This window comes from Anomaloglossus baeobatrachus, chromosome 11 (genome assembly GCF_048569485.1).
Source record: "Anomaloglossus baeobatrachus isolate aAnoBae1 chromosome 11, aAnoBae1.hap1, whole genome shotgun sequence".
Classification (NCBI taxonomy): domain Eukaryota; kingdom Metazoa; phylum Chordata; class Amphibia; order Anura; family Aromobatidae; genus Anomaloglossus; species Anomaloglossus baeobatrachus.
In genome coordinates, this window is record NC_134363.1 from 147,459,737 (window position 1) to 147,476,859 (window position 17,123).

The 17,123-nt window shown below is 50.4% G+C and overlaps 1 protein-coding gene across 2 annotated transcripts in view; it reads right to left on the bottom strand.

Annotated features, from left to right (window-relative positions):
- The window catches only part of HACL2 (2-hydroxyacyl-CoA lyase 2), a 46,706-nt gene that overhangs the window by 12,939 nt on the left and 16,644 nt on the right, over window positions 1-17,123 (bottom strand). For both annotated transcript variants that reach the window (XM_075327427.1, XM_075327428.1), the window contains exons 11-13: window positions 16,308-16,422; window positions 12,570-12,739; window positions 4,590-4,660 (exon numbers count right to left, since the gene is read on the bottom strand). In XM_075327427.1, the coding sequence (XP_075183542.1) occupies window positions 4,590-4,660; window positions 12,570-12,739; window positions 16,308-16,422 (356 nt within the window). The remainder of the gene's footprint in view (window positions 1-4,589; window positions 4,661-12,569; window positions 12,740-16,307; window positions 16,423-17,123) is intronic.

The window sequence follows — 17,123 nt, forward strand, 5'->3', positions numbered from 1 at the left end:
GAGTCTTCCGCCCATTGAAGGATGCGTTGGACCTCCAACATTGCCAGGCGGCTGCGTGTCCCGCTCTGGTGATTGATGTAGGCAACCGCTGTCGCGTTGTCTGACTGGACTCGAATGTGCCTGCCCGCGAGCAGGTGGTGAAATGCTAGGAGAGCTAGAAGCACAGCTCTGGTTTCCAGCACATTGATTGAAAGGGCTGACTCGGACGGAGTCCAAGTGCCCTGTGCTCTGTGGTGGAGACATAACGCTCCCCAGCCGGATAGACTGGCATCCGTGGTGAGAATCACCCAGGACGGGGCCAGAAAGGAGCACCCTTGAGACAGGGAGAGGGGCCGAAGCCACCACTGAAGAGAGCTCCTGGTCCGTGGCGACAGAGCCACTAACTTGTGTAAGGAGGAAGGCCGCTTGTCCAAACAGCGGAGAATGTCCAGCTGCAGGGGGCGCAGGTGGAACTGGGCAAAGGGAACAGCCTCCATGGACGCCACCATTTGACCCAGCACCTGCATCAGACGCCTGAGGGAATAACGGCGGGGCCTCAGGAGAGAGCGCACCGCCAACTTGAGTGACAGCTGTTTGTTTAAGGGCAACTTCACAAGTGCCGGCAAAGTCTCGAACTGCATCCCTAGGTACGTGAGACTCTGGGTCGGAGTCAGAGTGGATTTGGGAAGATTGACAAGCCACTCGAATTGGGCTAGAGTGGCGAGAGTGAGCGAGACACTCCGCTGACAGTCTGCGCTGGATGGAGCCTTGACCAGAAAATCGTCCAGGTAAGGAAGCACTGCCAACCCCTGGAGGTGCAGAACCGCAATCACTGCTGCCATGACCTTGGTGAATACCCGAGGGGCCTTGGCTAACCCGAAGGGGAGAGCCACGAATTGGAAATGATCTTCTCCTATTGCAAAACGTAGCCAACGCTGGTGTGAAACTGCAATTGGCACATGTAGATAGGCATCTCTGATGTCGATGGACGCTAGGAAATCCCCTTGGGTCATTGAGGCAATGACTGATTGCAGAGACTCCATGCGAAAATGCCGCACCCGAACATGCTTGTTGAGAAGCTTGAGATCCAGGATGGGCCGGAAGGTACCGTCCTTTTTGGGAACTAGGAAGAGGTTTGAGTAAAAACCTCTGAACCGTTCCCGGGCGGGAACTGGTACAATTACTCCGTTGGCCTGCAAGGCTGCCACGGCCTGTGAGAAGGCGGCGGCCTTGGAGCAGGGGGGAGTAGAGAGAAAAAAATCTGTTTGGCGGGCTGGAAGAAAATTCTATCCTGTAGCCGTGAGATATGATATCCCTCACCCACTGATCGGAGACTTGTTGAAACCAAGCGTCGCCAAAGTGGGAGAGCCTGCCACCGACTAAGGACGTTGCTGGAGCGAGCAGAGAGTCACGAGGAGGCTGCCTTAGTGGTAGGACCTCCTGCGGTCTTCTGTGGACGCGCTTTTGGGCGCCAGTTGGATTTCTGGTCCATAGCTGAGTTAGCGGACGAGGCGGAGGGCTTAGAGGACGACCAGTTGGAGGAACGAAAGGAGTGAAACCTCGACTGATTCCTACCCAGGGCAGGTTTCCTGGTCTTGGTTTGTGGCATGGAAGTACTCTTCCCGCCAGTAGCTTCCTTAATAATTTCATCCAGCTGTTCACCGAACAGCCGGGAACCAGCAAAGGGGAGCCCAGCAAGGTACTTCTTGGAAGAAGCATCTGCCTTCCACTCTCGAAGCCACAAGATCCTGCGGATAACGAGGGAATTAGCCGAAGCCCCCGCAGTGCGGTGAGCAGCCTCTAGCATGGCAGACATGGCATAAGATGAAAAAGCTGAAGCCTGAGAAGTTAAGGCAACCATCTCGGGCATAGATTCCCTGGTGAGGGAATGCATCTCCTCCAGAGAAGCAGAGATGGCTTTGAGAGCCCACACTGCTGCAAAAGTTGGGGAAAACGCGGCCCCGCCGCTTCATACACGGATTTGGCCAGAAGGTCAATCTGACGGTCAGTGGCATCCCTAAGGGAAGTGCCATCAGCCACCGACACAACGGTCCGGGCTGAGAGCCTAGACACCGGAGGGTCTACCTTTGGGGAGTGAGCCCACACTCCTTGACCACCTCAGGTGGAAAGGGAAAACGGTCATCAGAACCACGCTTTGGGAAGAGTTTGTCAGGACAGGCCCTGGGTTTGGTCACAGCGGTCTGAAAACTGGAGTGGTTAAAAGAACACACTCTTTACTCTCTTAGGCGAGGTAAACTGGTGCTTTTCTGCCAGAGAGGGTTGCTCCTCTGAGACTGGCGGATTGAGATCCAGTACAGAATTAATGGAAACAATCAAGTCACTAAGTTCTGAGTCACCCTCGGAAAGATCAATGGGGCACATGGAGTTAGCCTCCGAGCCCCCTGTAAAGGCATCCTCCTCATCCTGCGAGTCAGCTCTTGAATCAGAACCGCGGGATGAGGAGGGAGGGGAAACCCTGCGGCGCCGCTTAGGAGGACGGGGGCCTGTGATGAATCCTCTGTGAGCTCCGGTGGACGGAGGTCAGATGATAGGGATCCTAACGGACCCTTAGCAAGAGCATTAGAGGCACCCTGTGAAGGGGGCTGATGCATATTCAAAGACCTGGACAGAAGTCCCATGGACTCAGCAAATGACTGTGAGATAGACTTAGAAAAGGACTCTACCCAGGCCGGGGGTTCAGCCACAGGTGCAGAAGCAGCCTGAAAGACCACTGGGGGTGAGACTCCAGGCTGTGGCACCTCCAAGTTAGAGCAGACATCACAATGTGGATAGGTGCTCAGTTCAGGCAGCAGGAGCTTACATGCAGCGCATACAGTATAAAGCTTTGGAGCCTTGCTCCTCGTGTGAGACATGCTGCTGGAGTGGGGACAACTTCTACAAGAGATGAACCCCAGAGAGTATATACAAAGGTCCACAGCCAGAGACCGGCTGTGGCTTACCAGACCGCTGGAAGCGGTGTTGTGTGCCCTCCAGTTCCCGAAGCCCGGACCCCCAATGCACAGCACCTCAGCGGGGATGCAGAGTGCAGGATGGCACAGCGCAGAGTGAACGCTGTCCAAGAAAATGGCCGCCGGAGCGAAGAGAGGGGGCGGGACAGGGGGCGTCCCTGTAGAAAGGCAGGATCTGGAGGGCCATAGAGACCTGCAGGGGAGAAGTCACTCACAAGCAGTGGGGAGTGTCCCTCCCCTGTGCAGGACGGCCGCCGGGAGGAGCCGTGCCTGTCCCTCTGCATGAGTGACATGCGAGGGCAGGTTACAGAAACTAGGCCTCCGGCGAAGCCGGGGCCTAAATTTGACCAGCGAGGCCGAAGCGCAGGCACCATCGGCGCGGTGCTCGGGCGAAAGCCGGAGAACCCGCCGGAAATGCCAAAAACAAGTACAGCAAACACACTCTCCCCATACAATAAAGGACAGAGACCCCCAACATATGAACGTCTCAGGTACTTAGCTGCTGAGACGCAGGGCCAGGTCCCTGGGGATGAGTGCTCCGGTCCAGCAGAGTCCTGAAGGGGCTGTGGACGGAGACCGGTCTCCTGCCAGGCATGAAGACTGCGCTAGCTCCCACTTCAATCCAGAGCCCAGGAGGGATGGTGAAGGAGCACGGCATGTAAGGCTCCAGCCTTGGAAATCAACCTTACAACACCGCCGACACAGTGGGGTGAGAAGGGACATGCCGGAAGTCCAGATGTGGACCCGCATTTCTTCAATCTCTTTCCAAAAAGCAAAAAAAAAATCAGATGAGAATGTATGTGTGGATGTATGCCTCCTGAACACAAAGCGATAAACTGTCTGGGACTGGCTCACCAGGGGGTGTATAAGCTCAGAGGGAGGAGCTACACTTTTAAGTGTAGTACTTTGTGTGTCCTCCGGAGGCAGAAACTAAACACCCAAGGTCTGGGTCTCCCAAAGGAACGATAAAGAAAAGGGTGTAAGATATTAAACCAAAATTACAAATGCAATAATGAGTCGGGCCCTAGAGCGGGCTTTACACGCTATAACATCGCTAGCATCGGCTAGCGAGGTCGAGCGCGATAGCACCCGCCCCCGTCGTACATGCAATATCGTGTGATCACTGCCGTAGCGAACATTATCGCTATGGCAGCTTCACATGGACTTACCTGCCCTGCGACGTCGCTCTGGCCGGCGATCTGCTTCCTTCATAAGGGGGCGGTTCGTGCGGCGTCACAGCAACGTCACACGGCAGGCGTCCAATAGAAGCAGAGGGGCGGAGATGAGCGGGACATAACATCCTGCCCACCTCCTTCCCTCATTGCCGGTGGAGGCAGGTAAGGAGATGTTCCTCGCTCCTGTGGTGTCACACATAGTGATGTGTGCTGCCGCAGGAATGAGTAACAACATCGCTAATAAGCAGAAAACGATTTTTGGTTTCAGGACGACCTCTCCGCGGCAAACGATTTTGACCGCTTTTGCGATCATTTAAGGTCACACATAAGTGTCACACGCTGCGATCTCGTTAATGACGCCGGATGTGCGTCACAAACAACGTGACCCCGACGATAATTCATTAACTATATCGTAGCGTGTAAAGCCCGCTTAAGACTCCATTTGGTTTCCTGAAAGCTCTAGTACCTCTGATTCTGGCCGACAAAGTTTGGCTCCCAAGGCAAATCCTCCTCCAACTCCCAAAGTGCCAAAAGCACCTGAAATTAAAAGATAAGTCACTGAGTCACATGCAGTCCGCACATATCTGTCTCTTCTAAAGTGGGGTAGGATGGAAATATTGTTGTATCTGATGATTTACATCAGTCCGAGGTCAGGCTGCCCCTGACAAGTATCAGAAGAGGCCGAATCTTCCACTCAGGCTTTTATGCCTCTAAATTCAAGCCATCATATTTCAGAATAGACAATATCAAACAGTTTTCACCTTCTTTCTGTACAATTAAAGCTGATTTGTCACCAAATTTCCCAATACAAACTAGATATATTCTTAAATAGATTTCACACACCTGCTGAGGCCGGTGTACTTATTAAAATGCCATTCTGACATGGACGAAGTAAGAGTAATAGTACTTAAATTAAGAGTCAATCTCTGCTCACCAAGCCTGACAAGCCGCAGCTTGTACTGAGCAGTGTGAGATCTCAGCAGGGAGGAGGGACACTGAGGAGATTCTGTAAAACATTCTGAAAGGATTATACAAGCATTCTGACATGGATTCTAAATGTAAAAACAGCAGCCTCATCAGGTCTAAGAGATTTCTGTAATAACGTATGCAGGTTGTATTGTGAAATCTGGTGGCAGATTCCATTGAAAGAAAGTATATAGCTTTCTCCAGACAGGTCTCCTTTAAGGTTCATTTAGTTGCTCTTCAGCAGTAATTGCTGCCAATGAACATCAAAGACAAAATTCTAAACAGAATTAGTCTAGTCTAATCACACAGAGAGCCTTATTTTACTCCTTAAAAAGGGGTTGTCCACTACTGAAACAGTTCCTTTTCCATCACTAGGTTTACCCCAAGTAAAATAATAACTATCCTGGCTTTTGGTGCTGGTGCCTTTCAAGTGGTTTCAGCACTGGGTCTCCTGGGGATCTCCTGACATTATGTAATGCGATCCCTACAGCCACTTATCTGTCTCCCCACCTACAAACCAGACACCTGGAGGACGCGAGAACAGCAGTAGGTCTCATTTACTCTGGATGTCAGATTTATCCAAAGGAGAAGACAAGGGAAGTGGCTGCAGGGATTACATGACATAATGTCATAAGATCCCTGGGAGAGACAGTGCCAACACCGCTACAGCAATGACAGCATCAGAGGGACATCTAGGCATTATTACTTTACTTGGGGAAAACAGTGATTAAGAAGGCGTTGTCTGAGTAGTGGACGGTTGTCCTTTATCATCTGACATAGAAGGAGAACTAAGCTCTACTTAAAGGGCTATTCTCAAGTTGTCTTATCAACATCTAATTAAAGGGCTATCCTCACAGGTCTGCAGCCTTTTCTTACTTCTTGATGGGTGGGGAGGGGTGTTCCTTCTTAAGGAACAGTTTAGGCTAGGTCCTGATACATCAAATTTACTGCCTTTCAGTGTCTGTTCTGCGGCTACACTGTTATCAATGTGTTTAAAAAGAATGATTTTGAACAAGCAAATGGCTGGGAAAGTATGAGCTTAGATTAGGAGAACAACTCTGGAAACTGTAGATCCTGGATGGGGGTGGGGATTGCGATTTTGTAGGACTGATCAGAGCTCTGACAGCATATAACTGCTGTATAGAAATCAATGGGCTGGAAAGAGGTGGCTAGGAACTTAAGAGTTAACCCCTCTCCTGGAATGTAACTGCTGTGCACTCTTCTCCTAGCTCTGGTGGCCAAATTCTTTGGAAACCAGCTGGAAATTATGTAAGATAAAAGCTCTCATTGCAGGCGAATGACAGCAAATAGAAAAATCATGTTAATTTCAAAAATATGTTGTCTATATTTATGAGGTGTGAGGTAGCACGGTCGGCTGCGCAGCAGAAGACACGGGATCCAGGCATCAAGGTTCACAGCACACGGTTTTAATGTCCAAACAAAAAGTCCATAACAAAATACATGTGCCTCTCCAGCAGAGAGCTCAGGAAGTTCTGGTCACTTCCCCCACACCCGGCACACCTGCCCTTGTTCCTGATTCTATTTAACCCTTCCTTCAGCCTGTAGGGAAACAGCATTAACCCTATAGTGGATTTACTTTCTATCATGGAGTGAGCACAACCGGGGCGAGACATACCGGCCGTCATAGATAACCCCGGTCACAGTCTCACATACCCCCCCCCCAGTTCAAGCGTGCGGGGTTGAACTCCTGCCATCAAACACGGGCCGCGGGACAAGGCATCGGCGTTGCCCTGCAACCTACCGGCCCGGTGTTCAACCGTAAACCGGAAGTTCTGCAGAGAAAGGAACCACCGGGTAACCCGGGCATTCCGTTCCTTGGCGGACCTCATCCAGACCAGTGGAGAGTGATCCGTCACCAAGCGAAACTGCCGTCCCAGCAGGTAATAGCGTAGGGACTCCAAGGCCCACTTGATCGCCAGGCACTCCTTCTCCACTACGCTATAATTCCGCTCGGGAGGGGTGAGCTTCCTACTTAAGAAGGTGACGGGGTGTTCCTCCCCCTGAACCACCTGAGACAGCACTGCCCCCAGGCCGATCTCCGAGGCGTCAGTCTGTACTATGAACTCCTTCCGGAAATCAGGGTTGACCAGAACGGGCTGTCCGCACAGGACCTCCTTCAGGGCCCGGAAGGAGTCCTCGGCCTGCGGAGTCCAGCGCACCATGACGGACTTCTTGCCTTTGAGAAGGTCCGTCAAGGGGGCTGATAGTCCCGCAAAATCCTTTACAAACCTCCTGTAGTACCCCACGATACCCAGGAAGGCCCTAACCTGCTTCGTGGTCAGGGGTCTAGGCCACTTCTGGATCGCCTCAACCTTGTTAATTTGGGGCTTAATCACTCCTTGGCCTATCACGTAGCCCAAGTAGCGGGCTTCCGTGAGTCCCAATGCACATTTCTTGGGATTGGCTGTCAATCCGGCTGTTCGAAGCGCGTCCACCACCGCTTGTACCTGTTCCAAGTGGGTCTGCCAATCGGAGCTGTAAATAATGATGTCATCCAGGTACGCTGATGCATACGCCTGGTGGGGTTCCAGCACTAAGTCCATCAACCTCTGGAACGTGGCCGGAGCGCCATGTAACCCAAAAGGCAAGACAACATAGTGGAAGAGACCCTCCGGCGTAACAAAAGCGGTTTTCTCCTTGGCGGACTCCGTTAGTGGCACCTGCCAGTACCCTTTGGTCAGGTCGAGCGTGGTAAAATATCGCGCCTGTCCCAGCCTATCAATCAGCTCATCCACCCGGGGCATGGGGTAGAGATCGAACTTGGATATTTCGTTCAATCTCCTAAAGTCATTGCAGAACCTTAAGGAGCCATCGGGTTTTGGTATTAGGACAATCGGACTAGCCCATTCACTCCGGGATTTTTCGATGACCCCCAGGCGTAACATTGTCTTTACTTCCTCCGATATGGCTTGTCGTCGAGCCTCCGGTACCCGGTATGACTTCAGGCGTACCTTCAGGTGGGGCTCGGTGACAATATCATGTCGTATCAGACTGGTCCTACCGGGCAGCTCGGAGAAGACATCGGGGTTCTGCTGAACCAACCGTCTGGCCTCTCGCCTCTGTTGCTTGGTGAGGGCTTCTCCAATCCTTACTTTCGGTTCGTCCTCTCCGGAGGTCGCTGGAGCCGGATGTGAACGACCCGAAGAGGAGGGAGGTGGGGAAAAAACAGCCATCAGGCTTTCCCGTTCCTGCCAAGGTTTTAATAGGTTGACATGGTATATTTGTTCAGGTTTCCGCCTACCGGGCTGCAATACTTTATAGTTAACCACCCCGACTCTTTCCTTTATCTCGTAGGGGCCTTGCCACTGAGCCAGGAATTTGCTCTCCGCCGTGGGGATCAATACCAACACCCGATCCCCGGGTTTAAAGGTCCGCACGGTGGCTTGTCTATTGTAGCGGCCGCTTTGCGCGGCCTGAGCCTCCTGTAAATGCTCCTTCACAATTGGCATGACCGCGCTTATGCGGTTCTGCATACCCAAAATGTGTTCAATCACACTTTTATGGGGGGTGGGCTCTTGTTCCCATGTTTCCTTTGCCAGGTCCAACAATCCCCGGGGATGTCGCCCGTATAACAATTCAAAAGGCGAAAACCCCGTGGATGCCTGTGGCACCTCTCGTATGGCAAACATCAAATAGGGAAGCATCATATCCCAGTCTTTCCCGTCTTTTGAAATCACCCTTCTTAGCATGGTTTTCAGGGTTTTATTGAAACGCTCGACTAAACCGTCCGTTTGAGGATGATACACAGACGTACGCAACTGCTTGATCTGGAGTAGCCGGCATAGCTCTTTGGTCACTTTAGACATGAATGGGGTCCCCTGATCCGTAAGGATCTCCTTGGGCAATCCCACCCGGCAGAACACAGCAAACAACTCCCGAGCTATAAGCTTTGCTGCAGTATGTCTGAGAGGTATCGCCTCGGGATACCGGGTGGCATAGTCAACGATCACTAGGATGTGTTGGTGCCCTCGAGCGGACTTTACGAGGGGCCCCACCAGATCCATCCCTATCCGTTCAAAAGGGACTTCTATAATGGGTAAAGGTACCAACGGACTGCGAAAATGGGTCAGGGGTGCAGTAAGCTGACACTCCGGGCAGGTTTCGCAGAACCGTTTTACCTCCCCAAAGACCCCGGGCCAATAGAACCTTTGCAATATTCGCTCCTGCGTTTTCTTGACCCCTAGGTGGCCACTCATCAGGTGTTTATGAGCCAAGTCGAGGACCCGCCGGCGATGCGGCTGGGGCACCACCAACTGTTCTACCCCTACTCCCCGTATTTCATCTACCCGGTAGAGTAAATCCTGCTTAAGAGCGAAATGGGGGTACCTTACCTGGGCACCGGGCAGCTGTGCCACCCCGTCAACTACTGTCACCCGACTCCGGGCATGTATTAATGTAGGGTCCTGGAGTTGGGCTGTCCCAAACGTATCCGGGGACACCTCCAACTCCGGGATGGGCTCGACCGTCTCAGCCTCTCCTGCCAATACCTCTAGGGGCGACCTATCGGGTTCACACTCTGTCCCTATCATGGTGACCCCTACGGCAGGTGTCCCGGATTCAGGATTGTAGGGCTCAGGTCCCGGACCGACCAATATCTGAGGGGACTTAGGGGGTCCCCTCCATAGAGTCCAAAAATAGGGCAGATCCCTTCCTAGGATCACGTCATAAGGAAGAGTGTTAAGAAGTCCCACCTCATGTTGCACCTGACCGCAAGATGCTGTGATGGTGACAATCCCCGTGGGATAGTCGCGGCGGTCCCCATGTATGCAAACCACCCCCACGGTGCGTCCTGTGGCCTTTACTTTAGCTCTCAAGGTGGATCGCACAAGGGTCACTAAGCTTCCGGAATCCAACAATCCTGTAACCGGACATCCATTCACCTGTATTTGGCACAAGTGGGGCTCCGTCTCTGGGGAGACCAGGTCAGCGGTACACACCACCTGAGCATACATTGAACCCCGCCGGGTAACCCCACAATCCATGGGCTCCGTGGTGAGTGGACACTGGGCTTCCATATGTCCCACCCGCTGGCACCGCCAACATCTAATGGGGACGGAAACCCCCTTGACGGGTTGTCGTTTAGGGTACAGAACCTTCCGGACCTCAGGAATGGCGGCCGCGGCCTCAGACGGGACGAAAGGGGACTCCTGTACCGTTGTCAGCGGTGGGTCCTTGGCCCTAGGCTTGGAGGGGCCGGACCGACGGGCGGTACGCAAAGTCTCAGTGTCCCGTATCAAGTCCTGCGTAGCCACATGCCGTTCTACCAGGGACACTAATTGGTCCAGGGTACTCGGGTCACCCTGTCCGACCCACCGTTGAACGGTGACGGGTAAAGTGCGCACAAAACGATCCACTACTACCCTTTCCACCATTTGCGCCGGGCTCAGAGTGTCAGGCTGCAACCACTTTTTTACAAGATGCAACAAGTCATAGGCCTGGGAGCGTACGGGTTTGGCTTCCTCATAGAACCACTGATTTACCCGCTGAGCCCGTACATAGGTATTCACCCCCAACCGAGCCAGTATTTCGGCTTTCAGGGTCACATAGTCAATGGCGTCCTCGGCACAGAGGTCCAGGTACGCTTTTTGGGGTTCCCCCGTCAGATAAGGCGACAATACCTCAGCCCACTGCGGGGTCGGCAGCTTTTCCCGCTCGGCCACCCGCTCAAACACCGCCAGGAACGCTTCCACATCATCACCCGGGGTCATCTTTTGCAAAGCTTGTCTCACCGCTTTCCGGACGCTGCCGTCGTCACCCGGTCCCGGGGTTGTTGCTGCCGGTCTGGCACGGATCGACTTGGCCAGGAGAACCATCTGTTCTTGGTGCCTTTTTTCCTGCAATTGCAATGCTTGCTGCTGACGTGCATTGGCCTGCTCCATCTGTTCTTGGAATTTTTTTTCCTGCACTTGCAAGGATTGGAGCAGGTGTGCATTGGTCTGTTGCTGCTGTGCATTAGCCTGTTGCTGCTGTGCATTAGCCTGTTGCTGCTGTGCATTAGCCTGAGCCAAATGCTTTAGTATGTCCTCCATGGCGTCGCCGGGTTTGGGCTGTAGTATAGTCGCTCGAATCCAGGACATGCGCAGCTGGGTCACCAGGGATGGATGCTACACCTCACCGGCTGTCATGCCCGCCGATTCTCCACCATATGTGAGGTAGCACGGTCGGCTGCGCAGCAGAAGACACGGGATCCAGGCATCAAGGTTCACAGCACACGGTTTTAATGTCCAAACAAAAAGTCCATAACAAAATACATGTGCCTCTCCAGCAGAGAGCTCAGGAAGTTCTGGTCACTTCCCCCACACCCGGCACACCTGCCCTTGTTCCTGATTCTATTTAACCCTTCCTTCAGCCTGTAGGGAAACAGCATTAACCCTATAGTGGATTTACTTTCTATCATGGAGTGAGCACAACCGGGGCGAGACATACCGGCCGTCATAGATAACCCCGGTCACAGTCTCACAGAGGATACCCCTTCGATTTTCCTTAGATAACAAAAGGTAAGGTTCTTACTCACTAGATATCACTTGCGTTCTTGGACTTGTACATATTTGACAATATCGTCATGCCCACCAGGTGAAAAGATTTTTCTTTATAGCCATGCCTCATTTTAGAGAGCATATTTCCAGACTCCTCTTGACAGACTTCCCTTCTTTTCCTTGCCCCTAAATGTGTATTTGGGCACAATCGAAACCTACCTTCCATGAGATTTCAGCAGCCTCTTGGAAATCTTAGAACGCTCCTGAAAGATCTCCGAATTTTTTAGAATTTTTTATTTATTTTTAGGAGCCTCACATATTTTATGGGAGATTTAGCAATTATGGGCTGTCACATAGCGGTATATAACCCTAGAACGTAATCAGAGGGACGTGTTGCAACTCATCGAGAGATGGATAATACTGTACTAATATGGCGATGCTTAAAATGTGGCGCTAATTTGATCAAATATGACCTGCTCTTCCGCAACGGTGTCCACCTGGTAGTTACTAATGCCAGAATCAGGCTTTGGCACTTACAGAGGACTGGAAAATGGACACAGAAGTGTCCAATATACCTCTGGGCGTAGAATTGAGCACAACCTAGTAGAGATGGTCCAAATCGATTCTCAGGACCAAGCCTATTGGCCTCACCACATCTGTTGCTGCCGAAAGGGAGCCATACGAACAGCTTCCTACCTGGTTCCTTTTCATTAGCCAGCCTGGCGCAATACCACATGTGTGTTCTGCCACAATGATGAGGTTATACCAGGCTGAATAATGAAGAGACGGAGCCGGACGCCTAGGCAAGTAGGAGGTGGCCAAACAAAGGATCCGGTCCTGCAAATCAACCCGCACCATCTCAATACCCAACTCTCACCACATGGGAAGACACTAAAGCACAGAGACTTTTTGCAAAAATAATGGCAACCTTGACAAGGTATGAATGCACATATATCATGTGATGACAGCTTTGTTAATATTACCTGGATCCAGCCAGCGCAGAGGTCCCCTTGGGCGCAGAATGTAAGCAGCGCTGCCGACAAAGTCTCCACCATCTGCTACGATGATGCTGTCTTCCGGCAAAGCTTCATCCACCAGATGCAGAACTTTGAGAGGATTTAGATGTCGTTCCGTTTTCTCTTCAGCTTTTTGTCTGCAGGTTCATAAGATATAATAGAGGAACCTTGGTAAAGGGAACCTGGCACCAGGATTTTCCTCTTTAAGCTGCGACCACCACCAGTGAGCTCTTATATACAGCATTCTAGGATACTGTATATAAAAAAAAAAAAAAAAAAGAAAAGAGTCCAGGGCAAAGCGTATAACATAAAAAAAGACCTCATCATATAGGAAGATCGGTGGAAACAATCTATAACTTGAACTATGGACCGCTAATCAGGAAAATTATAGTTCAATTAAAGGGATGGAAAGGTCTGCCACTTCCATTACTGGCAAGATGCCACCTGATAAAAATGATGAGCTTTCCTAGGCTGCTGTATCCCTTCCAGACAATCCCGCTATTGCTAAAACTAAAGGATGTGAATAAGCTCAACTCCGCGTATACAGAATTTCTGTGGAGGGGAAGGAAACCCAGAATAAAGCTGCGTACGCTGATGAAGTCAGCAGAGGAGGGAGGTCTAAACTTTCCAGATGTCCAAGGGTATAATCTTGTATGTATCATGAGGCATGTAATTGATTGGGTGAGAGGAACGAGTAGGCACTCAGATCATGCGATGGAAACTAAATATGCGTCACCGTGGGATCTGACGTCCATTCTGCACTCCCCACTATCCAGGGTTGAAGGGCACATAAGGAACTCAATTATATTCCGAGACACCATGCTAACATGGAAGTCGGTAAGGAAAAAACTGGGGCTCTCATGGAAAGTGTCCAAGTACTTGAACCCCTGGGCATTCCCAAATTTTCCCCTGGGACGAGAAAACAAGCTATTTACTAGATGGAAAGAGAGGGGAGTCAGGAGAATGATAGATGTTATGAATGTGGAGGACAGGAGGTGGATGACAGGTCGGGAAGTGTTGGATAAGTACAACCTTAATAGCTCACATGTCATCCAGTATGAACAATTGAAACATGGAATAATAGGAGACCTGGGTGTGGTTGGAAGAGAGCTGAACAGAAGTTCGATTGATGAGTTACTGGAATGTGATGTAACAAGTATAAATGTCTCTAAAATTTATCGAACACTAAGGGGGGTGCTTATCTCACGGGAGGATAGTCGGACTTTAAAAGCGTGGGGGAAACAATTGGGAAGGGAAGAAGTGGTGGATGATATACTGAGAGGATGGGTACAAGTGCGGAAACATATTACCAATGAGAGATGGAGAGACACTCAATTCAGAATTCTACATAGGGCCATTATAGGTTTCAACATACCAGGTAGGGATAGGTGGTGTCCTAAGTGTCAAAAAGAGAAAACGGATATGCTGCATGGGCTATGGGAATGTGAGACAATCGCTAGGTTCTGGAACCAAGTCAGACTATTTGCCCAGTCAACATGGGGAATTTTCAGCAAACTAGACTTAATGGTGTGGATTTTCCACTCCTTTGAGGGAGGAGTAGGAGGAGGACCGAGCACGCAGGAAAAGAGGAAATACGCAATAACGCATGACATTGCCATGATAGCTAAGCGTTGCATCTTAAAACACTGGATTCAAAGGGAGGGCCCATCCATAAAGGAGGTTGTGGGCGAACTACACAACCTTCTGAAGTGGGAAAAACTAGAAGCGGAGAGGGATAAAGATGGGTTGACAGCCAAGTTTTTTGTGAGATGGAGACATTTTATTGAAAGCCAATTCACACAGGGAGAAATAATTAACCTGATGGCACCTTTTGTTCACTCGGAGTGGTATATCCTGAGCGATATCCAGGACAGCCTGGGTAAACTGAGAATCACCTAGGAGGGGGCTCTGGAGGGAGGGGGAGACGAGACGGTTGGGAATACCAAGGCACGCTAGCAAAATTGAAATCATTCAGGGACGACACAGAGATTTAACGAATTGTATTGCATATGTTATATTATATTTCATTACCTCTGTTTTGGTTTAATGTTACTGTATACTATCTTAAATCGAACAGCAACATGGAACTCCAAATTGGGGTATCACCCACCTCTATGTCACATTTTGTCAGACGAATGTTCTTTTGCAATGATACTTGTCATGTTTTTACAAATTTGAAAAATCAAAAAACGTTTTGGAAAAAAAAAAAAAAAAAAAAGACCTCATATTATACTCACAAGGGGGCGTCGGGTCCGATGGGTGTCGCTGCTCTCGGTCCGGCGCCTCCTCTCTTCTTTCCATAGTCGTTCTCCTTCCCAGCCCCGTGTGGATGACGCTTTCTACATCATCCACACAGAGTCTGCCATTGTACTCTGCACACTCGCACTTTGATCCACCCTGCTGAGGGCAGAGCAAAGTATTGTACTGCGCATGGGCGGGCGGTCTTTGACCTTTCCCCTCACCTACACATTACAGTACTTTCCTCTGCATTCAGCCGTGCAGATCAAAGTGCGCATGTGCAGGAGAACAATGGAGGACACTGTGTGGAAGATGTAGGACACGTCATCCACACGGGGCTGGGAAGGAGGACAGTGATGGATGGAAGAGTGGAGGCGCTGTACCGAGAGCCGCAACGCCTATCAGACCCGTCTGCCCCCTAGGTGAGTATAACAAAGGGATTTTGTTACATTCTACACAGCGGCCTGGGCTCTTATATATAGTATTCTGGAATGCTGTATAAAGGGCCCACTGGTGGTGGCCGCAGCTTATAAAGGGACAAATCTGGTGACAGATTTCCTTTAAAAGGTATATTCCTATGATGTGATAAATGTCACATGAGCACAGATCCCGCAAATGAGACTGGAAGACTAGTGTTCCTCATCCTCCCCGGGTGCCAAGATTACAGTTAGGAGTTGAATGGAGCGGCCGGTCGAGCAATGCATGCTGCTGATATATTCCAAGTCTATGATGTTGGAGATTGGAACAATAGGGCGCATGTGGTCATGTGACCAGAGAAAAATGGGGATACGCAATCGCCATACTGGCCATTGTTGGATGTACCAGCAGGGACGACACAGGCCTAACATTTAGATGGTCTGCCGTATACTTAGGCCAAGGCCACACGGGGCACTAGTGCGATCCTCGCATGACACTCGACTCACGCTGGCAGCACAGCAGGAGCCGAGTGTCATGCGAGTGTCCCTGCGACTGAGGTCCGATCGTGCGAGCGAACCTCACCTGCAGGGGACGGGCCAGCTCTGCGGAGGGGAGGGAGGGATTTCTCTCCTTCTCTCCTCCGTAGCCGGCTATTGCCATTCTCGCCCTGCACTCGCGGTACACCGGTGTACCGCGAGTGCAGTGCAATTTTTCTCGACTCAGACTTGAATGGGTGCGAGAGAAAGCGGTGTTTTCTCGGTCCCATTAGGGCTCATGGATGCTGACACGGGCTACTATTGGGCCGAGTGGAATGCGATTTTTTATCGCACTCCACTCGCACCGTTTTTATGGCCGTGTGGCTTAGGCCTAAAAGTGCAACTTGGAAATGTTGAAATCTCAACTCAACACCAAACCATAAAAAAAAAATAACATAAATCTAGCAAAAGTTTCCTTAAACACAGAATAGATGCCCTAATACCATATATTAGCAATACAAATGTAAGAATATGATTCACTCATGCATTTTCATCCATAGTGGTGATACATTACTCGTTTGCCTTCTCTTTGCTTATATCTCCAGCTTTAAGGCCTTCTGTCCAGTCTGAGGGACATATGTACCCCCGGAGTCCCTCTGCGAGGCCAACTATGAATGATCCAGCATCTCCTAGAAGAGAAAAACATGGTCTGGGAAACATCTGCTGTGAAGATAGTTGCTTCTCCACAAGAATTGGGTTTCATTATAGCCACATGGTAATAAAGAATCTCATACTTGCACCTCAGCATCTGGTGAGAAACGGATACTGGGTTATACGCTCAAAGAGGACCAGTAAATTGCTTTATTAAAAATCCCTGAGCTTCCCGGATTCTGCCGCTCTTTTCTGCTTTGTGCTGCGCCGCTCCATTGCAGAGATATTCACATTTGTTTCTCTGGAGCGCACTATGTGAAATTTCTGCTTGTAGTCTAACTAGGAATTTCTTTAGTGTCATCCCTGGGGACGGGCACCTTCATGCCTTCCTCCCAAGTGATGCCAATCATGGCTCACCAGCATCTGATACTATCAGGCTAACTGCTGAGCTGGAATTGGCACACATCCCCAAAGAAGATTCTGAAGTATTGCCCAGTTGCACTACAAGCAAAGATTTCTCATCGTGCGCTCCAAAAGGAACAAATGTGAATATCTCTGCAATGGAGTGACGTAGCGCAAAATGGAAAAGAGCGCCAGAATCAATCGAGCGCAGCGATTTTTAGAAGGTTTTAATTAAATGTTTTAAAGGAAGTGACCGGTCCTCTTTAAAAGTATATGCTCAATATTTCACATAAATCCTAGTACACACACACACACACACACACACACACACACACAC